Source organism: Colossoma macropomum, unplaced genomic scaffold, assembly GCF_904425465.1.
Source record: "Colossoma macropomum unplaced genomic scaffold, Colossoma_macropomum, whole genome shotgun sequence".
In the NCBI taxonomy this organism is placed as follows: Eukaryota; Metazoa; Chordata; class Actinopteri; order Characiformes; family Serrasalmidae; genus Colossoma; species Colossoma macropomum.
Window position 1 is genome coordinate 13,332,702 of NW_023494805.1, and position 26,653 is coordinate 13,359,354.

General features: G+C 39.4%; 2 protein-coding genes across 3 annotated transcripts; one reads left to right on the forward strand and one right to left on the reverse strand.

Annotated features, from left to right (window-relative positions):
- Positions 1 to 2,829: 2,829 nt before the first annotated feature.
- On the forward strand, positions 2,830 to 14,898 carry LOC118825812. 2 transcript variants are annotated; one of them, XM_036596640.1, is made up of 8 exons: positions 2,830 to 2,979; positions 8,039 to 8,196; positions 8,318 to 8,425; positions 8,579 to 8,632; positions 10,422 to 10,436; positions 10,873 to 11,034; positions 14,191 to 14,313; positions 14,417 to 14,898. In XM_036596640.1, the coding sequence occupies exons 1-8, from the start codon at positions 2,973 to 2,975 to the stop codon at positions 14,453 to 14,455; spliced, it is 666 nt and encodes a 221-aa protein (XP_036452533.1). In that variant the 5' UTR covers positions 2,830 to 2,972; the 3' UTR covers positions 14,456 to 14,898. The 2 variants fall into 2 exon arrangements, with proteins under 2 accessions (XP_036452533.1, XP_036452534.1); XM_036596641.1 differs by lacking the exon at positions 10,422 to 10,436.
- Positions 14,899 to 18,172: 3,274 nt separating this feature from the next.
- On the reverse strand, positions 18,173 to 25,805 carry slx1b (SLX1 homolog B, structure-specific endonuclease subunit). The gene is made up of 5 exons (XM_036597685.1): positions 25,311 to 25,805; positions 25,117 to 25,168; positions 21,572 to 21,895; positions 20,105 to 20,320; positions 18,173 to 19,035 (listed from the first exon to the last, which is right to left on the reverse strand). The coding sequence occupies exons 1-5, from the start codon at positions 25,481 to 25,483 to the stop codon at positions 19,006 to 19,008; spliced, it is 795 nt and encodes a 264-aa protein (XP_036453578.1). The 5' UTR covers positions 25,484 to 25,805; the 3' UTR covers positions 18,173 to 19,005.
- Between the last annotated feature and the right edge of the window lie 848 nt (positions 25,806 to 26,653).

Below are 26,653 nucleotides of genomic sequence, written 5' to 3' on the forward strand. Positions count from 1 at the left end.
GCGGGCCAGATCGGATTGTTGGGCCTTGTTTTTGCCACTTGGGTTCTAGGTCATCTGGCAGGTGAATCTCAGTCAGAAATTAAAGTGCCCCTTTTAAACTTTTTAGGACAATTACAGATAAACAATTTGTAATTTTTTAGTGCTATTAAATTATCAGACCCATGTTTTTCAATATCAAGAATTACAAAAAACAAACAACTAAATCAGTGTAACTTGACTGAAATTGCTTTACATCTTAGAATGATGTGCTACTTGACACATCACTACTAGACATAATGAGTAATTAATTATATCAATGTGTCAATAGTTATATAGACACATATTGATGTGTCAATATAATTAGAGAATATAAATGAAATGTGCTGAATTGTGCTTTCAATAGGATCCATGTTGCATGGGGTTATGTGGTCTGTTATATCAAAATACATTTTAAATCCCAAATCAAAAATATCCAGATGCATAATCTAATTAGTGAATTCAGCTAATTTAAGGTACACTCATTGCTGATACAGGCGCTCAGTTGTGCACACACATAGCTTGTATAATCTTTGTGATGTATGTGTTGAGCTGGTGCAGAAAGTCATGGCACAGTCAGCAATGTCTGCCAGATTTATTCAAAGAATCTGTCAGACAAAAAAGGTTTTATGATGTTGAAGGAAAATGATGATCGTGGAAAAAATTGACTGATTGAATGTTTAAATTGGTTTAAATAAGAGAAAAATAGAATATAGAATAAATTAATGTAAAATTAACCAAAAACAATGGAACTCGGCCTACTCCTGCATTTCGGCTGTCTCTCTCTCTGTTCCCAAAAAACACAGATAACAGCCTGCTGCTGTTGACCTTGACCATATTCAGCTACTCCTCTCTCGCTGGTTGGTCAGATTGTCTCATACCTTCACTTTTTAACCTTTAAGCCTGTATCTTGTACATCAGCCTCTTGCTTGTATTTTTTATGCCTTCCAAGTGCACAAACTAGATAGGCTGAAAAAAATGTCAAAGATGATACATGCTGGATAACAGTGTGACCTGTTATCTACAATCGTGACTGCCATTTGGTCTCACAGAGAGAGTGAGTCCCCAGGCTATCTTTAAACACACTTGATTCTAAAATGATCAGCCCTTGAGTATAAGTCAACACTCAGCAAAGTCTCTAATCTCAGCAAATCAATAGTGGACCCACATTAAAGCTATATACTTTCGTATGCAAACTCAGTCAAATCACTTTTTTTTGTTTCATCACGTTGTTTTGTTAATTTTCTGAGTGAAAATGAGTTAATACATCCTCTTCAGGAAACACACTTAAATATAAAATTTTTCGCTGTATTATCGCAAAGATATAGAAACACATATAGGAACATTGAATTTGATGCACAGGTGAGTTTGTGGACCCAACAGAGGTTAATGCTGCAAAGAAAAAGTTGTTGTGCATGGTGCACCAGCTGTCATTATTAAAGATGTTGTCATTAGTTGGAGGATTTCATGCAATGAGTAGCAATTACGGTGAAGGAGCTTCCTAAAGTTCTCAGGAACAATATTATTAAACAACATTTCAAACAGAAAAAAGCTACAGAGTCCTAGCAAAGACCTTAAACATCCCTGTCTATACTCTGCAAAGTTGACTGAACCACAACTAATCATCCCTGGACAAGTGCACCATGCAAGACTCCACAGCACGCTCTCAGACTAACGATAAGGAAGGTAAGAGAGAAGCCGGCAGTCACTCAAAAAGAGCCGCAGCACAATGTGAAAGCAGCAGGAAAAACAGTTACACAGAAAACAATAAGCAAGTTTAACAGGACAATAACTCCAAACATGCAAACAAAGTAACTGTTTTTTCTTTTTTTCTGCAGGGAGGAATGGGCCAAAACTGAACCACGATGCTGCTAATTACTTTTCCTCTAGATGTGTCATGTGTCAAACTCAAGGCACACAGGTCATGTCAGGCCCGTGGCACAACTCTATTCAGCCTGCGAAATTATTTCCATTTCTTTTATTATTAGCTCGTGTTCTACCCCCTTTCTCCAACAACAACCCAACAATCAATGGGCTAGCAGTTACACAAAAAGAAAAGCCTCGTGTCTAGTTCAAGCAAATGGGAGTTTTAAAAAACCTACCTCCTGGGGATATTTAAAGAGGTTTAATGATTATCTGTAGCTAATGTGGCCTAATGTTTTATGTAACACACACCTTCTAAGCCACTTATCCTTCCAGGTCACAGGGAGAGCTGGACACGGGGAGAACATGCAAATCCTGGTTGCCCAGCCAGGGAATCAAGCCCAAGCCCTTGCTGGGAGGCGACAGCGCTACCCACTGTGCCACCGTGCCAGCCTTATATAATTTAATGTAATTTATTTCAAATTTTAGATAATTTATTTCAAATTATTTTTGAATAGTTCTCTCCCAAGTACACGCCTCAATCTTTGCTTTATCTTACAGACTTGTAGGTTGGTTGATTTTGTTCCAACAGCAGTGATTTGTATCCCAACCCTGAGCACAGAGCCCCCCCAGCATGGATGAGCAGGTGCCTACAAACTAATGGACACGTAGAGCCTGTAAGATAAAGCAAAGGTTGAGTCGTGTACTTGGGATAGACTATATTAATCATGATAAAGTTGACGGGAAAGAGAAGTTTAAACACAGTGGAGTTCAGTTCTACTGTAACTGCGCGGACTGTTTGAAGGTAATAAAACCTATAAATCGTAACTGTTGGCTCTTCTTAACTCCCCACATGGTGAGTGTGTACAGGGTTAATGTAGGAGTGGAGGAGCTGACAGTGAACTGTGGCCATGTTTGAACCCCACAGCTGTGGCTTCCCAGATGTTTATCGGGGTCAAATTTCTTGGTGGGGGGGGCGGGACTGAGTAACGGGAAAACTGAAAAACACCCTCAGATTCACTGTCAGCAGATACGACACTTCTCGGCCTTTCAAGCTGCAAAGTAACTCACTTTAACACACGGAACCAGCGGAAATGACAGGTAGGTTTTCGAGCCTCCGAGCATCCAGCGCGGTGTGTTTCGGTAAAGAGTGAGCGGAGCGAAGTCAGCGCACAGGCTGGATTAGACATGTTCTCAACGGGCCGTTAGGCAGCGCACATTCAGACACCGTGTAAACAGCAGCGTTTGGGCGAGTTTAGCTCCGTCTGTGTAGCCTAACCAGCTATAACTCTGTCGGATTTACAACAAAACACGACGGAAAACAGTGCAGTTGAAAGCTGTTCAAGTAAAGCGACCATGTAGCGGCGCATATCTGAGCGATTACCTCTCAGGGTGTCTTTGAGAGACAGCATGTGATGAGGACGAAGACTGATACAAAGCGCTTCTTTTACATAGCAGTACTGCAGCCGAGACACAGACAGCTTAAACCAGAGTGGCCAACCCGGATCCTGAAACAGCTCTGTTTACTGTACTCTTCTCTCCTTCTCTCTGCTCTTCACCTCCTGTTTAAACCCACACTGATTCCCTCACAGAACAAAATGACTTTCACATGTTTATTTTCCTTTTCTACCTTTTCTCTGCATGTTAACGTTTCACGTGATGCAGTTTTTTTTTTCATTTGTAATTTTCTCTTACGATGATTCATTTATTTACACTTTTCATACGTGTAATTATGTGAAACATTTAATAGACGTCTAGGCTAAACGTTAAATGTGTTGACATTATTCACAAGTAAAACGCATTTGACTTTTCTCAAAGGGTTTTACTGATGCACTTAAATTTTTCTATTTTAAACTTTTGTCTGTTTTTAGTATGACAGCAAGTATGATATACATTGGGATAATGTATGAATGAATCAACCACATTCGATTGCTCTTTTGGCTGCTCCCTCAGTGACTGCTATGCTCATGCTAGGCTATCTGCTAATCTGCTAACTTGTCATACACAATACAATACACTGCCTGAGTTCTGTTTTGTATTTATTTTACTGTTTTGTCTGCACTGTGTATATAGTATTATTTTGCAGTTGTGTTCGTGTGTTGCACCGCGGTCCTGGAGGAATGTTGTTTTGTTTCACTGTGTACTTGTAGCTGAAATGACAATAAAGCCTCTTGAACATGGCTTCTTGTACTGTGGCCAAATAACAATATCTTTGACTCGTCTGTATATGGCAAATTGTTCCAAAAGTCCTGGTCCTCACCTAGAAATTGATTAGCAAACTTTAGTCTTGCCCCGATGTTCTTTTTAAACAGCAACTGCTTCCTCCTGGCACATTATGTATGTTGGCTTTTGGGTTCAATTTGCTGGGCCAGCTGTGAACATTATTTTTCTCTGTAGTGCATTCTCTAGGGCCTCTCTTGGGCCAGCTCTGTGTGGACGTGCATGTCTGATTTATTAGTGGAAATCAGGAAACTATGTAAAATCTATGTAAAAACAGATATTCAGCAACCCCATATGTGAGGAATGGAATGATCCTTGTTTCATATCCACATTTTGGCATTTGAATCAGTTTCCTTAGATCGAATTGTCGAGTAGTTGATTATTCGGGGTCACTTTGTGTGTCTGTGTGTATGTGTATGACAGGTGACCGACAGGACTTGATATGGAGCCACTGTCTATAATGGGGTAAATGGTACTATTTTATGTGAATAATGCTAAAAACGTGGTGACTGAGGTCCATAGTTGCATTTTTACAACACTGATCAAAATTTGCCTCAATTAATTGTATATACAGATTTACATGTAATTTTAGGGAAAGGAGGAAATCACAAACCTCACAAAATCACAGGTCAAATACTTAAATACAGATTTTTTTTTTAAATTAAATAATCCCTCTCTGGAAATAAGAGGAGGATTAGTTCTGAGGTTCTTAGTTCTTGAGTAAGTTTCTTTTTGACCTCCTGGGATTTTTGAGGCACAGATTCTTCACAGCCTTTTTTGTATAGGGAACTATTTATCTGTTTGCTTTACTTTGGCAGCTCCTATTTCTTTTTCTCTTTTAATTGGAGCTGTTTGTGTCTTTTCTTTTACAGCTCTTGCTTTTTTTCTTATCTTTGTTCAAGAGCTGTTTGTCTCTTCTCTTTTCTTTACAGACCTTGTTTCTTTTCTTTCTTTGTTATGAAGTTATTTGTTTCTTTTCTTTTTTACTGATTACCATACCACTAAAGCCCATGCCACTTTGCCATGGGCTTAAGTGCAGTGTTGCACAGGTGTTCCTTGTTTGGTGCTAATCAGCCTGTGGGCGTCTGGAAATTGGAGTTCCCTGAGCCGGTCCTCACTGCTATCGGCCTGTGCTGTAAAGAACCCCCCCACTCCTAGGGATGGCCCCCAAAGTCCCCAGGCCTGCAGCACACATCCTCAGAACCTCATTAATGAGTTCCGGATCTAGAATGTAGCGAGCCAGGACCCATGACCGTTCCTCGGGACCGTAGCCCTCCGAGTCCACAAGATACTGGGTGCCATCCCACACTCGGCGGAAGTCCAGAAGGTATTGGATCATATAGGCAGGGGACCATGCAATGAGATGTGGTGCAGGGGGTCAAGCTGGCGGGGCTCCCTCTTCACACAGAAACAGTCTAAAGTATAAGGACAAAGGTCTCCAGCTTCAGCCGGATGGGGGCTAGGATCCAAGGAACGGAAATGCAGTGTTCCTGGGAGGGGTCAGGCCTCGGAGGTTCCCACTGTCAAGATAGGGTATCTGGCTTGGTGTTCTCAGATTCTGGCCTATAGGACAACAAGAAGTCAAAGTGACTGAAAAATAGCACCAATTTTGCTTGAAGGGGGTATAGCCGTTGTCAGGCCATGTTTTTGTGGTCAGTCTAGACCATAAAATGATGTTTAGCCCCCTCAAGTCAGTGCCTCCATTCCCCAACGGGCAAAATGGTGCAAATAGAATGCACAGGGGTGGAGCTTATTGGCCATACCTAGGCGCTGGGTGAGTATATTTGAGTTGTCTAACTCAATGACAAACATTTTTTCAGGATCGGGCAACTGGAGGACTGGGGGAGAAGTCAGCTGCATCTTAATCTCCTCAAAAGGAGATGTGGTCCAATGAACATGTCCTGGGGTCTTCTGGGTAAGAGCGGTAAGAGTAGCTGCCACAGAACTGAAGTTCTAAACAAAGTGCCAGAAGAAGTTGGCAAACTCCTGAAAACATTGAATAGAGGGTGCCCTTGAATACCACGGAACCAAAAAGGCATACCATTGAGACATGGAACACTGACTTCTCCAGTTTGACATTCATGTGGTTCTCCAGTAATAACTGAAGGATCTGTCTGACATGCCCAATTTGTTCCTTGATAGATCAGCTACAAATGAGTATGTCATCAAGGTAGACATATGCATAGTGACCCAGGGCTTCCCTCAGCACTTCATTAATGAAGTGTTAAAAGAGTGATGAGTGGCGCCTGTGCGTTTCCTGATGAGCAGGCGTTGCTGTTGGGATGCCTTGGTTCAGAAGATTGTGACTTGGGCCTACGGCTAGGAAGGGATGCACCACCTAACTGCATAGCTTCTGGCTGCTCTCCACAAGGCGATGACCCCATGGAAGAGGAGCACCAGAGGGAACCGAAGACAAGTGTGGGAAGTGTGTCACTGGTCTAGGTCTCTCTGATGTGTGTAAGTATTGAGACCTTCCAGAGGAGGGCAGTTCCCAAGTGGCTAGCTCATCCGTGAGTTTCTTGTTGAGCCCCTGTTGGAAGCGTCTGGGTGCAGCTTCCCTACCCCCACCGGGTTAGCGAAGTTTTGGCACATAGCCTTTTCAAATGCTTCACCTGTGGCACATTCAGGGGAGTTTTATTCCCACAGAGAAGTGGCCCAACCAGAGCCCTACCTGTAAGGAGTGAAAGGATGTAGGCTACTGTGGACTTCTCCCTGAAGAACCAAGAGGGTTGCTGCTTGAATACTATTGAGCACTGCAGCAGGAACCCTCTGCAACCCCGTATACCACGCAACCCCGCATACCCCAGCATACCACGAGGGGTTGGCTACCAGGGTGTGTACCCCTGCCTGGTGGAGGGATCAACAAGGGGTGGCTGAGAGGGAGTTTCCGAAGAAGCAGTGGTGGCTGGCTGAGCACCCTTTGGCTGGGCCCCGACCAGAGGGTTCAGCTGCTTCATAATTTCCCGCAGCAACTGCTAATGCCAGCCAATGATGGCATTATGATTTTGCAGGGCAAAATGTTTTGTTGAATGACTAGGTATAGTGGGGAATGGTGAGTGGACTGGGGTGTAATGATTTTGCATGTTGTGTAGGCTTAGTATGCTTAAACTGTAATTTGTTTGTGGCGGGACAGGCTAATCCCTTACACTACCTGAAATGGAATAATATGGGAAAAAGCCAAACAATCTAGAGTGATCAAATACATAGAAGACTCAACACACTTAAAACAATATGGCTCTTTTACTAACAGCAACGGTTCTGTTGAGAACTACGGGTTCTATATGCATTTCATGCTTAAATGGTCCTTGCATGGAGAAATGGTTATACAGATGGATGGAAAATGTTGTATGTGGTTCTATATAGAACTTATTTTGAAAATTGTTCTATATAGCACAGAAAACAATTCTTCTATTGGTATGATGTCAAGCTTGTAACAGAAGCTAAACCCTTATTTCTATTTACAGTTGTGCACAAAATGTTGGGTGCCCTTTTCCAAGTGAAAAAAAATTAGCACATCCTCTACAGGGAACACACTTTTAATGCACAATTACCTTTTTTTTCTTTTTGTTTACATACTGGGAAAAACATAAAATGTGGCCTGTGCAAAAATTATGGCACTTATTATTTTATATTTCATATTTTCATTTTTTCCAATATGTTAAACTAAATAAATAGAAATTGCACAATAATATTAGCAGAAAAATGCAATATTTAAATGTGTTAACTTCTGTAGAGGATGTGTTAACTGATTTTCACTCAGAAAATGAGGGTGTCTTTAGTTCAAACTTTAACTTTAGTTAACTACAGTTTGACTGTAGTTTCATAGTTTTCATTGCAAAACAGAATGTGTGAAATCTTCAAAAAAAAAAAAAAATACTACAATCCAATTGGTGATTTGAACTTGGACATGTAATTGAATACTTTGATTTGATGTCTCCAGGTGACAGTGAAGTGGAGATTGTTGACACAGCTGACCATTGTCCTGGAACCCAAAACCATAATGCTCCGAGTGAAACAGGAGCACTGGTGGAAGTCACCTTTCAGAAAAACCCCTATCGAGAACAGAAGTACTTGGAGGCGGAGCCCAAAGCTTTAGGGGTGTGTTGACAAACTTGCCTCCAAAGTTCACTACTTTATCTTTAATGTTACCTACAACTGTAATATGTTGTTCTGTTTCCTCACAAAACAGATGAGATATTTATGTGATTGTTTTCCACAGCTAACACAGATTATGCTAAGTCTCTTTTTCGTGAATATCATACTTGTTAAGCACAAAAATGACTGGGCCTGCCTGTCAAGTACCATCACTGGTAGCCTTTCTTCAATTGTAAGTATTACCAGTTTAATGATGTTTCGTATGTAACTTATGTTTGGAATTAGGTCATCTTAACTGGATTGAACACAGAACCTTGTTGTGATGCTGTTTGTTTGTTGTTTTAATGCAGTGTCTGACAGTGTACATTTTCTTTCCATAATGAAGGGAATAATAGCTGGTAGTGTGGCAATAGCTGCACAGACTCTTCACCTTCCTAAAGTAAGCATAGTGACACATGTTGACACATGGTTAAAATTATTTAAAGGGCTCATATCATGGAACATATATATATATATATATATACAGGTAGATTCACTCGAAAGATGCCCCAAATATTCTGCTGTAGCTCCTGTTAGGATGAAGCAATTTGGACCAAAAAAAATACGCTACATACCTTGACGTATGTGTAATTGATTGCATTACATGCAATGCTGGAAGGGGGTATGGGGGGTATGCACCCGGAAGTTGCAAATGTAGGTTAAACGTCACAATGGCTGTCCGGCGCCTACCTCGTCACTCCGACGCCGGGGCATCCGGCTTGTTTGAAGCTCCATATACTGAGGAGCAAGTTGCACGTTGTTTCGTTCAGATCGTTTCATCCCAGCGAGAGTTATTACAGAATAATCGGGGCCTCTTTCGAGTAAATCTCCCTGTATAAATAAATAAATATATATATATATATATATATATAATGAAAGGGATGTAGTATGTAAACAGCATTTTAAAATGTAACATTCACTCCCCAATCCATATGATCCATATTAGAAACTAAGTTGCATAAATGGCCTGTTCTTAATTTATTGTTTATATGATGTCACAAAAACCAACACATTTACGTACTTTGGAGCAGGGCAGTCCACCCTTTCATAAGAAAATTATAAGGAGTGTTTCAGCCAGGAGTTTTTTTAATGAGGCACAATACCGATTTGTTGTTGTTTCAGAAACAAATACTACACTATCTTAAAGACAGTGCATCTTCTCACACTAAATTCTGGAAAACAGTGACATCTTTAAATGGCCCTGGTTCTTCTTCTTTTCATCAGTACTTAAATTTAGATTCAAAAGTCATTTAAAAGAAAAGAAAATCTGTGACACTTTCAGTTGACATTTTGCTGTAGTATTTAACTTTTTGATAACTTAACTGGGCAAGTTACTCAAAGTCCTCCTGTTGAGATGGACAGAACTGCAATAGGATCCTTAATATGTTCTCACTTGAAGTATACAAAAAAGTGCAAAGCAGTAATATGTGTTCTGAGTTTGTTTGTCATGCCACAGAAAAATATGTCATCAACCACACAGCCAAATCTGAATGATTAAAATAATCCTTTAATCCAATCCCTTAGGGGCCCACAGTGGGCCTGTGTCAGGTTACCAAATCCATTAAGGCCCCACAGTGGGCTAGCTAATGTGTGCCCAGTGTGTAGTGACCCACAGTGAGCCTGTGTCATGTTATCTGAGAGGCAAGCCCAGTGGTGTACTGCCTAAACAGAAACCCTTAAGGGCCCACTGTGAGTTCAGTGATGTGGGCCCACTGTGGGCTGACTCACAGTGGGCTAATACAGAGTTATCTGTTGGCTAGTCCGAACCCACACAAGCCACAGGTAGCCCTCATTGGGCCCACATGGGCATGTTTGCAGGGGTTAGCTGAGTTACCAGATGATCAGTGTTTACTTGTCTATTTCACTTAAAGACTTTAGGTTCATTGCCTCTTCAGTACAAGATCTGTGTGATCTAATATGGATTTTATGGAGATTTATATTGTGTAGTACGGCAATAGTGTCGTTAGTTTGCTAACTAGCCAGGCAAGGCTAGCAGGGTTTACTTAAAAGCTACCTTAAGTGGCTTTATGCCAAAACTGAGTGAAATACGCCCATAAGTGATTTAAATCAAACATTGTATGAATTGTATTTACGTCACTAAAACAGAATGTAATGATGTGCAAATAATTCAAACTGTACATTAATTCAAATCACATATTGAAACTAACAAATGTTATTGTTTTTTGTAGGTTAACTGGCAACAGGTCAGTAACATGATTGGGTATAAAAAGAGCATCCCAGAGAGGCTGAGTCTTTCAGAAGTAAAGATGGGGAGGGTTTCACCACTCTGTAAAAGACTGTGCTGCCAAATAGTGCAAGAATTGATTAATAATGTCTCAATTTAGAAATTCTCAATTCAGGAGCATTTCCATCGGTCCATACAATTTTCACACAATGTAATTGGGCCAATGGTGTACAAAAATTAAAAATTAAAAAATAGAAATACAGGTTTTCTTAGTACAACAACAGTAAACAGTTTCAAGAACAAAGAAAAAAAGTTTTTTTGTAAATAAAACCACAAACATCATAAGATGTGAGCCCTCTAAATAAAGTGCATTTCTAGCAGTGCATGGTTATTTCATAGCAATGTTGTAAAGGTAAGCATGCTTCAGTTTGTGTGTGTGTTTTGTTTTCTAACAGCTGAAAGCCTGTTTGGGAATGCAGATAGTGACATGTGCAGCATCAGTGATCTACATTCTTATGAGTTTGATGATAGCAGTTGACCTCTGTTTCCCTAACCACTGCTGGGACTATCACTATGAAAATGCAACTTCGCAGCATGAATTATGTGATAAATTGATGGTAAGACTGATTTAATGACACAGTTTGTAGTACTGCGGCACCAAACATAATCTTGTAATGAGAACGTCTGGAGACATCAATTTTTTTGGGTTAAATGAGCAATACCATGGATCAAAGTGTGTATCGAGCTTGACTGCATAATAAAAGGTGGAATTGAGTTTCATACTTTTAAAACATAGTAACAGAGTCCTCTCAATGGTTTCTGTATTTTATGGAGGGAATTTGCAGAAGTCCATTGTCTTCAGATCTAAGATCACATGTAGAAATGTTAACAGACAGACATTCTGTGAGGTACAAGGGTGCTTTAAGGTCATTTAAAAAAGAAATCTGTCCTGAAACATTCAGGCAGCCAGTGCGGTTATTTTAAATGGGCATATATGAGCTTTCTGTTTTGTTTTCATTTGGATCTGTGCTGTTGAATTTTGTATGAGTGGTAGTAGTAGATGGATTGTTTTCTTAGGAAAAAAGAGCATCACAGTAATCAAGTTTGTTTGTAACAACTGCAAGAATGAAGTCTCTCTGTATCACTCTGAGATAGAAAAGGCCAAGATTTAGTTATTATTTCTCAAATTATAAAAAGCAACTTTAGTGACTGCTTTGCAGGCAAGAAACGAAGCACGGAAAGAGAATACCGATACTATGAAGCAGTTTCTGACATGCATGCGCGTCACTGCCACCAGAAGATGTAATATGTTGATAAACAGTTGCAAAAATGCTCATGACAAAATCTTTAATGACAGTATTTTGAAGGAAGGCAATAGTTGTAGGAGATATACGGAATTCTTTCTGTGTCTGAGTTAATTACGGATGCATCAATACTAGTTTTTGCAGGCAGAGTACGAGAGCATCTACATATTTTTTAGTACTTGCCGATACTGAGTCCGATACCATACCGAGCAACCTACTTGGAATGAAGTAGTTGTTGGTGTAAATAAGTGAAATGTGCCTTAACAGTTAAATCATTAAGATCTAGCTGATTTTAAATGATGTGCATTAGCTAGTTATTGTGTTTGAGTAGCGCTGGAGAAGTAGCAGCCAAAGAAGCACTCTGTACAACTGTAAGTAAAGTACCAGTCATAGTTTTGATCCTTGCCTCTCTCTTTCAACAAGTCTCTGCACAGCAGCAGCATGAATCGCATCCGAGGCTGTTATATCTGAGGAACTCATGTTTCGAGTTTTACGTCTTGTTGGGAGTCTTTTATTTGTCTGCTTGAGCTGTAGTTGAATGGCCTTTAAATCCAGAAATACACTGTGCAATTTGAGAAATCTTGTTCTTTGGTGATTTTATTTTGTACTGTACATTTGAATAGACTATAGTGTACAGAAAAAGGCTACGATTTTATACATGAAACGCAGCCTCTACAGACAACTGTGTCTTATGGACAGTTTCAAATAAAGCTGTTTCATTTAAAATGCACACTCAATACTGAGCAAAGAGATACTAAGCAGCGCTGCTAACACTCTGCACTGAAGCTAAAGCAGGCATTGATGTGCACAGTAAGACAATACGGACTCTCTACAGCCTAGTTTACAAAAAAAAATCGCATATTGACATTTATACCTTGCTAATGTATTTAGTCAGAGGAAAGTCGGCACAGACGGACTTTGATAAGAAGCAGTTGTGATTGTGTCTAAAACAGGCTAAAATCACAGTGTATTCATGGCGAAAATCAGCCAAGGCAGAATGTTTAAAGTGACCAACGGTATCTGCTGGTATCGGTGAATTTTTATGAGCACAAGTAAATGAGCGCTGTATCAGCCTGATACCCAATACCAGTATCGGTATCAATGCATTCTTAGGGTTAATGTTAGTCCAGGTTGATGTTGAGTTCTGTTCTGTTTTTGCTATTTTGCACATCAAAATATTTCAAATTTCTTGCATTTGATAAATATGGGAGTTAAATATGAATTGTGACACAGAACACAGCTTTTACCAAAACAAAATACTGAAAAAGTGGAATTGTATAAATATTAGCATACATATATTACTCAGTACCAGCAGATATTTAAGAATCAGGTATCCATACTGGAATAGAAAAGGTGGTATCGGTACACCCCTACTCAGAATTTAAGATTTATACTATCTTTCTTACTTCAGGTGTGGCATATGAAGCAAAAGTACAAAGAAGCTTTCTTTGAATTTTAGTACAAAGAATGCACTTTTTTCTTGATTTCTTGACACTGGGAATATCTGACACACAACTGGTAAGCATGTAAAACATCCTGTAGACAGTTTCATGATTTTCAGAAGGAATGGAAATGTATAATTGACATCAGCAGAGCTACAAACATTTACATTGTTTCCTGATGACATCACATACAGGGATCATGTACAAAGAGAAAAGTAAATGCCCTAAAATTAAACCCTGTGGGACTCCACAAAATATGTTATAATTTCTGCTGAATGATTTTCCAGTAAAACCAAGAGCTATCTATTTATTAACTAGGATTTAAACCATTCTAAAACTGTGCCTGAGAGGCTTACCCAGTTTTCAAGATGATGGATTAGAAACTTGTGACTTACTGTGTTGAAAGCTAGCGCTAAGATCCAATAAGACTAAAATAGAATTATTTTGTGCATTAGCACTAAGCCTGTGGTCCAGTCCTGTCTCAGTACTATGGTTAGAATATGACTGGAAATTCTCAAATAATTTGTTGAATACTAGATATTATATATTTTATTAGATACTTTAAACCAACTTTTTCTAAAAATTTGATCAGAAAACAAAGATTTAAAATGGGTCTAAAATTATTGCGTATGGAAGGATCTATATTAATGTTTTTGGTAGAGCCTTCACCAGGGCAGCTTTAAAAGCATCCTAGGATGAGTGGTTCGAGAGGAAGCTGAATCAGTGCATATATTTTTGTTTTCAGATCAGAAGAAGGAACAACAAATGATGCAGCTTCCAAAGCGTTCATATTTTATTAGACTGGCCTTTTAGATCTGTAACGGGCAGCGAGCACGGCTGCGTGTGAAGTGCAGTTATTCAATGAGTGGCAAAATGCTAACAGCAAGAATGCTAAGCCTACTGTAATGTGCTGTGAATGAATAAACTGATGTGTAGATATGAACCAAACATCCAAAATCTGCCACTGTACACAGAGGGGTACTACTAGTAAACTGGAAAAATGACCATTTATTCTGCTTATCCACAGGAGGCACATTCACATCTGCAAGGACTAGCAATGCTATGTCAGGCAGCTCAGGTTGCCATCTCTGCCACCTTAGCTGCATTCTGCTGCAAAGTGATTCAGTGCTGCTCACCCCAGACTAGCGTGGTAAGAACCCAGTAAAACACACCTAATATTCCATATTCTCTGTCCATTCAAGATGCCGTTGTTTGCTAACTGTGTTATCTTCTGCTCATGTTTCTTCTTACAGCCCATGATTGTTGTGAACGCACCCACAGCTCCTCAGTGAAGGCTATTCATTTAACAAACCATCTAGTTCATATATTGAGTTCGTTTAAATCTAACCCATACATAACTGCAAATATTTTATTACACATTTACACCATTAAAAGTATGTACTGAATGTGTAACATTAAACATTAATGTAACATTAAATGTAATGAATTTCTTGCCAGTGTTTAATCAGATATTGTGATATTAACATTTTTACTCATGAATAACAGCAACTTAAAAAAAAAAAAGTATTTGTATGTAAACATGGCCTAAATACAGCAACTTGGGTTATAGGCGAATGTGGTTTTAAGCAGTACTCCTCTTTCAGACTCACTTCACTAATTCACTGCGAGCTTGTTTTGTCCAGCAAAAGCGTACTTGTATATTCAATTGTAAACTGCTTATCTCTATAAGGAATGTTATGTAAATTCCAATAAAGGAAATATTTTTGCAATTATTGTAATGTGTTTTATGGTTTTATATCACATTTCTTAAATTCATGTCATTACATTGACTTTTCTACAACTTTTTTTTCACTGTTTTGTTTAATTCATTTTTTTAATTTCCACTAGGAAGAGCAATGAAGCAGCATATATGCAATATGCTGTAATATGCAGTGCTTTCACATGCAGTGGGGTCCAAAGGTCTGAGACCACTTTAAACCTGCAGATAAACAAAAGAAAGTTCTACAATTGTGAATAATTTAGAGTCTGCCATGTTACGACTTTTTTTCTTTGTATTTTTTCAATCTTATCTCTTCCATTGAAGTTTGTGCTCAGACGGCTCTCATGTGTACTTGATCTATTCAACAAAGGCTTTTGCACAAACTTAGAGTCCATGTCAGCATGTGTGCATACTGCCATCAAAGCAACAGGGGACAAAATAAAGACTAAATTCTGAAATTTCTGGTAAAAAAAAAAAAAAATCTAATTTGAATTGCAAAACAGAAGTATTTTCACTGGTAATTTCAGACCTTTGGACTCAACTATACAAAAAAAAACACAATTAGTTTAATAGTTACAATATTATGGTTTAAATTACATTTTGTTGATTTTCTTAGTGAAATGAAGTAAACACATCCACTACAGGGAAGACAATTCTGCACATTTTATTGCATAATTACTATTTATTCATTTAATTTAACATATTAGAAAGAAATAAAACTGATAAAAATGTAGCTTGTGCAAACAATATGACACATTTTATATTTTTATTTTTCACAATATGTTAAACATCCATATTTAAGTTTAAAGGTTGTGTAGAGGATGTGTTAACTTATTTTTGCTTGGAAAATCAATGAAACCATTTGACCAGGGTGTCTAAACTTTTGCATATGACTGTAAAAGCAGAATAGTGAATAATTAAATAAACTGTTAAAGGAATAAGGATAAAGTTTAGTCCATTGATCACACTTCACTACATCCAAAACAACTGAAAATAAGATTTAAACTCAAAATAAAAGCAGGTTTTGTAAGATCAGTTCAGCACGAAGTAAAGTTTGATAGCAGAATCATTCTATGATCTATCTTGTTCATTTACTACATTTATTAGTGTTTTGTAGGTACTCTGTACAATACCAACATGCTCACTATAGGGTCTTAGCAGCTAAGATGTACTTCACATTCCTTTGCTGTACACTTACAGGAAAGTTGAATGATGTGTTGAAAATATGGTTTCATGAAACTCACACTATGTTGTTGTGGAAGAGTAACAATTGTACATCTGTCACGTCTGGCCAAAAAGCAAAAATGTAATGTGTATTGTTTTAACATTTGTTCTGAATATTTCCAGTGCTTCTAGATATATATTCGGTTCCAGTTTTAGATAAGGAACAAGAAATATTTATATTACATACATAAAAAATAGCACATCTTTGGAATTCTGTGATTACAAGACATCATAACTAACGACCCTCTGGTATGGGAATCGTGGGCTGATGCCAACATCCGGTATTTTTGAAGTACATACAGTACTGTGTAAAAGTGAGACCCCACTTTTGTTCATTTAATATTGAGTCAAACAGTCATCAACTACAAGTTATTAAAATATGAGGAAAAATAGAAGGAGTTCTTACAAATGGAGTTTAATAAAAAAATCATTAAACCAACAACCGTGCAAGACTTGGTAGACCTCCAGACCTGTCACCATCAGATAAATAGTGCTTTTATCTTTGAGAGAGAGAGAGGAGAAAATCAATCTCCACTCTTACTTTAGATCTGAAAAAAAAACCCACTGCTGTTTCTGTCCACTATGAAAAGACACAATGAGTCTGAATGGATGTGTAGTTGTCAAGAAGCTATTGCTGAGAAAAGGAAACCAGAAGAAAGTTCTGCAGATCAAATAAAGCAGCAGCTGGTGTTCTCTGAATTATGGACTGACCACCCCAGAGTACTAATCTTAGCATCACTGAATATGTTTGGGATTATTTGGATCATGAGAAACAGAAAATGCAATTTAACTGAACTTCAGAGGTGTAGAAATAAATTCCAGCACATTGTTTCAGTTTCCTGAAAAGAATGGACGTTGTAATAAAGACAGTGCCCTCCGTAAATATTGGCACCATGGGTAATCATGAGCAAATTGAGCTGCAAAAATATTCTTTCTTACTTACTTGTCCTTTTGATCTTTCATCCAAAATATTATCAAAATTATAATATTAATTATAATTAATATTATCATCAAGCCTTTATTTAAAGTATAATAATTGAAATGAAAAACTAAATCTTGTCATGTAATAAACATTTTTCTTAAATCTATGTGTGCCACAATTGTTGGCATCCCTAAATTCTTAGGAGTAAAATCTAACTGAAGTATTTTTCCATTCATTTTTAAGTTCTGGGCATGAAGAACCTATGAGAAAGACCAGAGAATAAAGCAATAATGTGCCACAAAAGGTTGTTCAGTTGCACAAATCGCAAAAAGGCCACAAGAAAATAGCAACACAGTTAAAAAATAATTAAGAGGTTTAAAACACCTGAAGATGCCAGTAGAAGGTCTCTGCTGTCAACGACCAGCAAACTCTGTGACTACTGAAACTGGGACCATGTTCTATGGTCAGATAAGGCCAAATCGCCGAAGTGAGTTTGGCATGGAAACAATGACAGCCATGTAATCCCCCAATGTGAAATATGGTGGTGGATCTGCGATACTGTGGGTCTGTTTTTCGTCCAAAGGCCCTGGACAATTTATTCAGAAACATGGTATCACAGACTCCATCAAGTACCAGCAGAAAGAAAAACATAACTTGACTGCCTCAGTCAGTAAGCTTAAACTGGGCCATAGTTTGGACCTTCCAGCAGGACAATGACCAAAGCACTTAAAATCAACACAATAATGGTTCATTAACCACAGAATTAAGGTTTTGCCACAGCCACCCTCGTCCCCTGACCCAAACCTGTAGGATGAGCTGAAGAAGAGTCCACAGTGATCTGGAGAGGTTCTGCATGGAGGAATGGTCCCTGAATTTGTGTTTAGCTTGGCCAAGGATGGCTTTGTAATACTTCTGAAGGACATGGTAACAGATAGCACCTCTGTAAATCCTGACAGTGTCTTCTTCTACTGCACAACAGAGCCAGAGGAAGTTGCAATAGCCTGTTTTTTTTCGGATGTGGAGGAACAGTGCATAGTGACTTCTTTCATTCCAGTTTGAATGCTATGCAAGTTCACATACTGGGCTCGCCAATTTGGTCATCATGAAAAGAAAACTTTTCTAATTGCAGCTTAGTAAGTCTCACTTTGTTCACTATTATAAGTAACAATTCCAAAGATGTCATGTGAAATGTACACTTAAGAAACAGCATCTGAATGGATTTCGCATTTCAACACTGAAGACTCTAGTGTTAAATATAAATTCACTGCTTTATTGCTTAATAAATATTTTTCACATGATTTATGGTACACAACACGTCTGCATTATGAAATATTCTCAACAAAGATCAGAACAGGATTCAGTAGTGGAGTTGAATGTGGAGCAGTGGCTATATATTTGAGACATTGCTCCAATTTAACTCCACTACTAAATCTTGTTCTGAGAGAAATGTGAAAATTTCATGATGAATGGACCAATGGAAATGTTCCAAAACTGCTTAAATAAATTGTTATATTTACTTACATTAAAAGTAAACCAAGTTTTTGCCTTCACCTGTACAGTCACCATTTGAGATCTTGTTTTTTGGGCAGTGACAGTATAAAAACCATTACAAATAATTCATTGTAAAATAGAAATTATAGATATCTATGAGACATACTTCACCACTAGATTTCTAGGTTTTGCTCTACTTGCATCATCTCTGTATTCAGCCAAACAGAGTAGCACTGGGTGCATCTCAAGACCACCATAAATTCATCAAGTTGGCCTGAGGTTCAACAACTATTACATTGTCCATATACAGTAAACTTACAAGGTGAGCACCTCGGAAGAAGACTGCAGTTTCTGCTTTTTAAATACTAATAAATACAGTTCCGTCAGATGAATCTCAGTCTGTAAAAACCAATGTGAAAACAGGACTATATCCTTGTGCCTTCATTGCAGCTCATGTTAAAGGCATCATATTTAGTTCATGCTCTTCATATTTGCAACTCGTCTGCCCAGTGACCCTGTGTGAAGAATAATAAAAAGCAGAATTGAGAAATCCTATCAAACCAAGCTTCTTAATAAAAGGCCATGTCTTGAGTTATGTTAAAAATCCAGCCATAAATTATCACTAATGTGATAACTACCTGCATAGGCTATGCTGTGGCAGGCATGAATGGTGTTTTTCCACAGAGCAGTATGGTACAGCAAAGTACAATTACTCAGCTGAACCCAAAACTATCTACACTATGGTACCTGTGTTTTTTCTCACCACATTACAGTAGGCAGAGTTCTCTTTAGTGTGTGTGGTAATATGATTTTGCACACAAAACAACAGAGGATCTTCAACTTCTTATTTACCTGTTATTACATTTGGTTTTATATGACAGTCAGACAATTTTGGCGATTTTAGTGTTTTTTTTTTAGTGACACACGATTACTAGCTCCACATGTTCCAGATCTGTAAGCTTGGCACCCCAGCAAGAGGGGAGAACATTTTGAGCACAGGTGCTCAGGTACAGTACTTATTAGAAATAACAACAAAATGTGTGATCACGGCTTTGTAACCACACCACACTGCCTGGTGGAAAAACACCATAACAAAGTGGTTCTCAAACCAGTCTTGTGGGGCCCCCCCAGAGTAGGGTTCGGCAGTATTCACTTGTTTCATATCTTCAAACCGTCTTCAAATATTACTGCAGCACACGGGAAGGAGGTAAGGGCCATAAAAGCGCCGTAGATGATGTAAATGCATTTATGACCTTTCCTAAGTTTTTCCTGGCTTTAATTTTTCTGCTCTTTTCTTCAGCACCACCTACTGGTGAGCTCCCACACCAGCAGTCAGTGAGCCCCTCTAAAGTATAAATGGGAGGAATGTGTTAATTCCATTAAGGCTATTAGGTTAAGGTTAATGGCCATTAAGACATGGAATACAAATTTCATATAGATGGTCCTTGTTTTTACTCCGACCTAACTTGCAATATATAGTAATAGACCAAAAATATGGACCATATGGGGGGCCTGAGGACTAGTTTGAGAACCACTGGGATCAACTACCACAAAAAACTACAGCACAGGTTGGCAGGTACTTACCTGAGAAGAATATGAAGAAATTTCTTCCAGATCGCCATAACAACCATTTCTGTGGCGAATCAAATTACCCCACAGCACTGAGCGATGGCAGCCAGGACAGTCCCCCTCTACAGGAATGAGATGGGTCGGCTCAGATTTTAGGAAATGTTTTGCTAAGCAAATCAGATGGCAAACCATCTTACAGGAGAGATGGAAGCAAGACAGTCTGTCTGCTGCCTGAGAGAAACAAAGTGTCTCATTAGTAATGTGTTTTCCTGAACGCTTATAATGAGCAATTTAGACAACCAATCACCAGTCTAGATTTTGGAGCATGCATCCCTATTGGCTCAGGGATGCTGATAAGATTGACAACTTAGATATTAAAACGTTCACTCTGCTTGCTTCTTCAGATTGATCACTGGCAAAATTCTGACAAGTCTTGCCTCCCTTAGTTACTGTTGCTTTGTTTGTCAAACTTTCAGCTTAAGGCCACCTGGTTCCATCAAAAGCACTTGTGCTAACAGACTAAAAAGTTCAGTAACTGAAAGAAAAATGTTGAAGCACAGAGAGGAGTACTTTTAAAAACATTTATTAACTGGTTCTATGTTCAGTGCAGGCATACAGAACAAACAAAATATGGATGTACGCCAATTTAACAAACAAAAATTAACACTGGAAAGCACGTTTACATCAATCAAACCAGAGAAATGTTTCGGTCACTGTACATTACAGTGCCAAGATTTGACATCTACTAAGCAGGAGTTTCGCTGCATCCACAAATGCTAATTAAAAATCTTAAACGCAAAGTAGAAACTGTACATAAACAGGATCCAGGCGGCACTGCCACCTTCTCTGGGCCTGAGCTCATTTAAAATGGACTGAGGGGAAGTGGAAAAGTGTTTTAGAAATCATGGACACGGTGTCCTCTAGGCTAAAGCAAAATTGGGCAAACATTTCCCCTTTAAAACTGCAGCAATTGGTCTAGTCAGTTCCCAAATGCTTACAGAGTTTTGTTAAAAGAAGAGGTGATGAACACGGTAGTAAACATGCCCCCATCCCAACTTTTTTTGGAATGAGTTGTTGGCATCAAGTTCAAAATGGGCATTCATTTTTCAAAAATCAATACAATTTCTCAGTTTCAACATTTGATTTGTTGTCTTTGTACTATATTTAATGAAATATAGAGTTTAAATGATTTGCACATCAGTGCGTTTTGTTTTTATTTACATTTTTCACAGCATCCCAACTTTTTTGGAAATGGGGTTCTAATACCATCACTGTTCTCACTGCAGGCTTGTTTTGTCAGTATTTACTTTGCTTGACAGCGGGGGTGGAGTGGTGTGTGTTGCTTATTATTTTGCAAATGGTCAACAGGACAGTTAAAATCTCAGTATAACTTTATTTTCCCCTCACAGTCTTTGCTAGGATCGGTTATCACAGAAACAAAAAGGTAAAGCCTACAACATGAAGATGCAGGTGTAAACATACCTTCACAATCTCTCTACACACTAGACACCGTTCCACCGCGCTCTCCTGCTGCTCCTTGTCCTCCTGCTGCTGTTGTTTCTTCTTGGCCCTGACGCAGCCGAAGGTCAAAGGGATGTGTAGAGGTGGCTGCAGACCAGGTTCAAAGTCCAGTCGATACTCTTGCCTCAGCCAGCGCACTGTCAGAGGGAGGCGGCTCCATGGTGCCACTCGCAGCATGTTGGAGACCACGCGCCAGTGGAACTGCAGGCTGGACTCTTTACGAGTGCGCCGGGCCACGTGTGAGAGCCGCCGAGAGATGTGTGGGTGCTGCCATGCCCACTCAAACTGAGGCAAGATGAAAGAGCACACAGCATGAGGGTTGAGAACAAAAGCAGGTCTGATACTTGTTGTCTAGGGCTGAGCAATATGCCAAGATTTTATTGTTATTACATCACAGTACGATTTTTGGAGTATACAACTGTCAGTACTTCTGCAACACTGAGGAACTGCATGCATCATAAAAATAGGCTGGTGGTGGTCTTAGATTATGGCTGCACAAAATCTATAATCAATGCCATTTCTGTGATTGTTATTTTTCCGGTCAAGTCAGTCACGTGTATGTGAACTAAAAATATGTTATAACATGGCCAAACCCTGCAATAGTGATGCCTCTCAAGTTTGCTCCACAAGCAGAATCACACACAGATCATCACAGAAAACCACTGTTTGGCTGGCAAACAGCTGGCAGAATGAAATGTGCATACGTAAAAGTCCAACCTATTAGGTAAATATTGATAGGAAAGCTTCAATGCAATATAGCATGAGTGGTGGTTATGATGGTCCGGAGGCGAAGCTGCCAAACAACCACAGTCAAATGTCAAGTGATCCACCTCCCGATTAAAGTCAACCTAAAAACAAAACAAATCCACTTTTTCCCTTTGTTAGTTCATGTGCGTAGTTATATTAAGCACAAACAATAATACTATACCATTTAAAAGACCATCTTTTCCGCAATCATTGATTGAAGGTCAGTGACTTTCTTGAAAAAGTTACACATTTCAGAACTTGCTTTAATTGATAAGCACATTTTCCATGAAACATGATGATATTAACAGATGAATTACATGAAGCAAACTAGCAAGTAGTAACAGCGAGGAACTGTGTAAATTAGAGTTTTCCTCCTTGCCTTATCAATATGCATTCTAAATATATTAAATGTGTTCTGAACATGAATTTTTTTTCATATATATAGTAACAGAATACATTACTGAAAACACTTTGGTCAGTGTATTCAGTATTCAGCCATCACTACATTTTCAAAGCATTTTTCCCAACCCTGACATTGCACCAGCGTAGGGATTACAATATCGTGCACCAGTGGCAGGGCAGATTACATCCCCTGAACCAGCAGTTGGGGGAGGGCAACATTAACCCCAACCATAATATCCCCAACCATCACCAAGACAAACCAGTATGGAAGGAAAACGTTTTGTGATCCCTGATTCAAGTGAACTTTAAGGATAGCTGTGATGAATCAGGGAGGAGTTTGTGTGCATGTACCAGAGTAGGCTTTTAGTTATCTTGTTTTGGTACCAGTATGTTTTAAATAAAGCTCCACGATCCATCCATGCTTCTGTCTGTGTGTGCTCTCCCTGGCCATCATCACATGGTGCGCATTTACTTTGTCACGTCACGCAACCAGGAGAATGAACACAATCCCAAAATGTGGACCATTTTTCTTTAACAGCGTTTTCTTTAACGGGCTACTATAGGTCCCCATTAAAGTTATCTCAGCATTAATCATATAACTGAGGCGGCCTACACAATAGCCTCCTTAATTATCTGACCTGACTAGACATTACCTGCCTTCACTTTACTGCCGTATCTGTGGACAGATGTTTTTAACACATGACCTTTTCTCAATTCATCTACCTCTCCATTAGGGCTGGGCGATAAAACGATAACGATTAGTATCGCGATATAACTTTTCCTCGATAGAGCGATAAGACAGGTTCAATAAATGTTCAATATAATACACCATTCTCACACTTCCACGTTTTAGCGAAAGCCCTGGTGGCGTTTTCTACTGCAAGGAAAGCAACACTACTCTGCTGTCGCCAGGAGAGGGCGCACTTCCGAATTTTTTGACTTGATTAGAGAGGGAGGGGGCCACGTGTAAAAAAAGGGTCGCCAAATATACTTTAGCAACGTCTGAAACGCGGAGTTATACATTCCCTGTTTGAGTGGATGTTATCGGCGATCTGTTCTCCTGTGACCGAGTGTGAGTGACGAGGTCAGTGGTGTAACTGTACTGTCCTACAGCGAACTCACCTCTTTCCGTGCATCCTAACAACTTTAGCGGTGTTAAATCTTGTCTGCAGCGCCGTGTTACAGCGCCAACCGTCATATTTTAGTATTAGTGCATTCTCGAGCAACAAAAATTAAAGAAAGAAGTGGGTTCATGTTCGAAAGTAAACTGAGGAAGCTGTGAGGCATTGGAGAGCGGGAGAGCGCTATCTTTCCAGGCTAGCTGTTTTTTAGCTGCTGGCTAACTTGAAGCGGCGCTCCGGCACAACACGGTGAATTGATGATACGGTAGATCAAACAAGACACAAAATCACCGCTTTCAGTTTAAACATACCTAAAAGGAGGACTCTGTGACTGGTGTGAGAGATTCACACTGCAGATAATGCTTTTACACAGCGAACGTAAGATATACTGCGGTTCACCCCTTAAACTATTACGGTAGCATAGGGAAATCCAGTCGTCGCTAGCTGGTGTCTGAATACTGTGATCTGCTCTGACATGGATGTGGTAGGAGTGACAGCAGTGACCTACCGAACCGAGTTGATGTTGTTGAGAAACTAAAGAGTTTAGCTCTGTTGTTGGCCACTTGTTTAGCATTTGTAACGGGGTAGCCGAGCGCTCGTCTCCAGACAGCTGAAAATAATCTGTTTTCTTTCTTAAATCATGACTATTACAAAAATTGCAGCTGTGCTTTTCAAGCTGATAAAAACAGCTCAGAAACTTTCTCCCACTCTTCCATGACAGATTAGTGAAATGTTCCACTGTTTGCCGAGTGTTTGTCATGATCGGACCATAAGTGATAGTTTAAAACCACAATTAACCACCCAGGAGCAAAATCAGCCTTCAAACGTGAAAGAAATCATGATTTGACATTTATCGCGGAATGTATCGATATCGAGCGATATGAATTTTGTTTATCGTGATAACGTTTTCGGCCATATCGCCCAGCTCTACTCTCCATGTAGCTTTATTTACAATTTCACTCTAGTGTACTTGCTTTTCACGCCAGTGGGTAAGAGATGAATTGCAGTAGACAGTGGAAATAGAAATAGGCCCAGAAACGTTCGCAGAGGTTGAAAATATTAGTGAAATTGTAACGAAACGTCGCCAGAAAATATAAGTTTCAGGGGTAGAGTATACCTAATTTAATCTTCCATAATAACAGGTAAAATCTACTCACTAACCCAGTAAGAGATGGGGGAGAACGAAAGGCAATCAGAGATTTATTTGAAAGCGGTTTAGTGAGAACGCAAACCTACCCTTAGAGCTGCAATATCTGAGGGAAATCCATGGATGATGAGGACCATCTCCCTACAGAGTAATAAGAACATCATTCTCAACAGAGCAAGAAGGATCACCAATAAATCAGCACTGAATGCGTAACCACTGTCATAGGATAGAATCGATACGTGTTTATCGTAGACTATTGTATACAGTAGTCTGTGGTGTTTACCATGGGCCTCTGCCGCTGGTTCTCTTCGCTCCCCCCTTGTGTCGTCCTGCGTTGTGCTGGCCGATCCTCCGTTCGGGGTTTACAGTGAAGCCGATGTAGATGCGACCCTTGAATTTCGGGTTGGTACAGTACAGCATATACACCCCAAAGAAACTCTCCACCTCCACCACCATGGTAAGTGACCCTCATGAAGCTGTGTATGAGTGTTCTGTGTTATAGTTTTGCCTCCATTGCGAGATGAACCGAGCGGTCATAACTCACACAGTTCACAGCAGCTCAGCTGTGCTGGATCTTCAGTGTTGACGAGATATTTAACCTTACCTACCGCTCGCTGGAAGAAGCCTAACATGTACGCAGCTGTAGTAATATCAATAAGATGACAGGTCAGATAGTCGGGTACAGGAACCTAATATTTAAAAATAAAGAAAGAAAAGGAAAGAAATCAAATAATACGTTCAAGAAACAGAACTTACTAAAGCCATCAGCGGTCGCTTAAGGCGGTCCTTTAATTTGAAAACAAAACCGCTTGGCCGTTAGCTATGCCCAGATATCGCCTGCCAGATATTACAAAAACTGCACTGAAATGGAATAAATAATAAAGCAGAGTACCCACATAATCATGGACATTAGTTTTTGCTATAATTTGGGGAATAAGTTCTCTATTTCGGAGTTAATTCGTATCTACGCTTTTGTTTGTGTTGGGCAAAACAGTAGAAGCCCGTGTTGGCAATAAGCAGAGAACTTGTAGAGAGAATTACCGCTCTGTAATGTCTTCCGGGTTTTTCAGACGCTAGAGGGCGCTCTCCAGTGAGTCCAAAATGAATGGGTTGATATGGAGCATTTGAGCAAATTCATAGTTTATAAACACTTAAACATTTTTAATGTAAAAGAATGCAACCATTCACTGAACACAAAACAGCATAAACCATTTTAACACTGCTGTTATATTTTTAAGAGCTTTTAAACTCGAGTTATAGGAGTTTAAAACGGCGCCTCATGTGCGTTCATGACGTCAGTGAGCGCGAACAGCCAATGAGCTGCTCCGCTCGCCAATCAATCATCACGCTCTAGCAGTAATGCCCGCCTTCTGCTGCCCAAAACCCGTTTGCTGTAGAAAAAGGAGAAATATAGGTAGGATTTCTTTGGTTTTTTAAAGAATTTTTAAATAAATTTCTAAAATTAAAGAAATGTTCTGGGCGAGTGATTAGAAACTATGTTAACTTCTCGTTTTTAGCCGTTGAGCTCCATTTGTTCCCATTCATTGAGGACTCGCTCGCGGGCGCCCTCTGCTGTTTAGAAATCCTGTTTTTGATATCGGGGGGAATAGGAAGTGGCCAGGCTCC

Bases quoted from the DNA above. Each gene is read 5' to 3' on its own strand.
- LOC118825812 (XM_036596640.1), top strand. The intron at 11,035-14,190 runs GTAAGACTGATT...GCTTATCCACAG, and splicing joins AATTATGTGATAAATTGATG to GAGGCACATTCACATCTGCA. The intron at 14,314-14,416 runs GTAAGAACCCAG...TTCTTCTTACAG, and splicing joins GCTCACCCCAGACTAGCGTG to CCCATGATTGTTGTGAACGC.
- slx1b (XM_036597685.1), bottom strand. From the start codon at position 25,483: ATGGTGGTGGAGGTGGAGAGTTTCTTTGGGGTGTATATGCTGTACTGT. The intron at 25,169-25,310 runs GTAAACACCACA...ATTACTCTGTAG, and splicing joins ACCAGCGGCAGAGGCCCATG to GGAGATGGTCCTCATCATCC. The intron at 21,896-25,116 runs GTAGGTTTGCGT...ATCTTGCCTCAG, and splicing joins CAGATATTGCAGCTCTAAGG to TTTGAGTGGGCATGGCAGCA.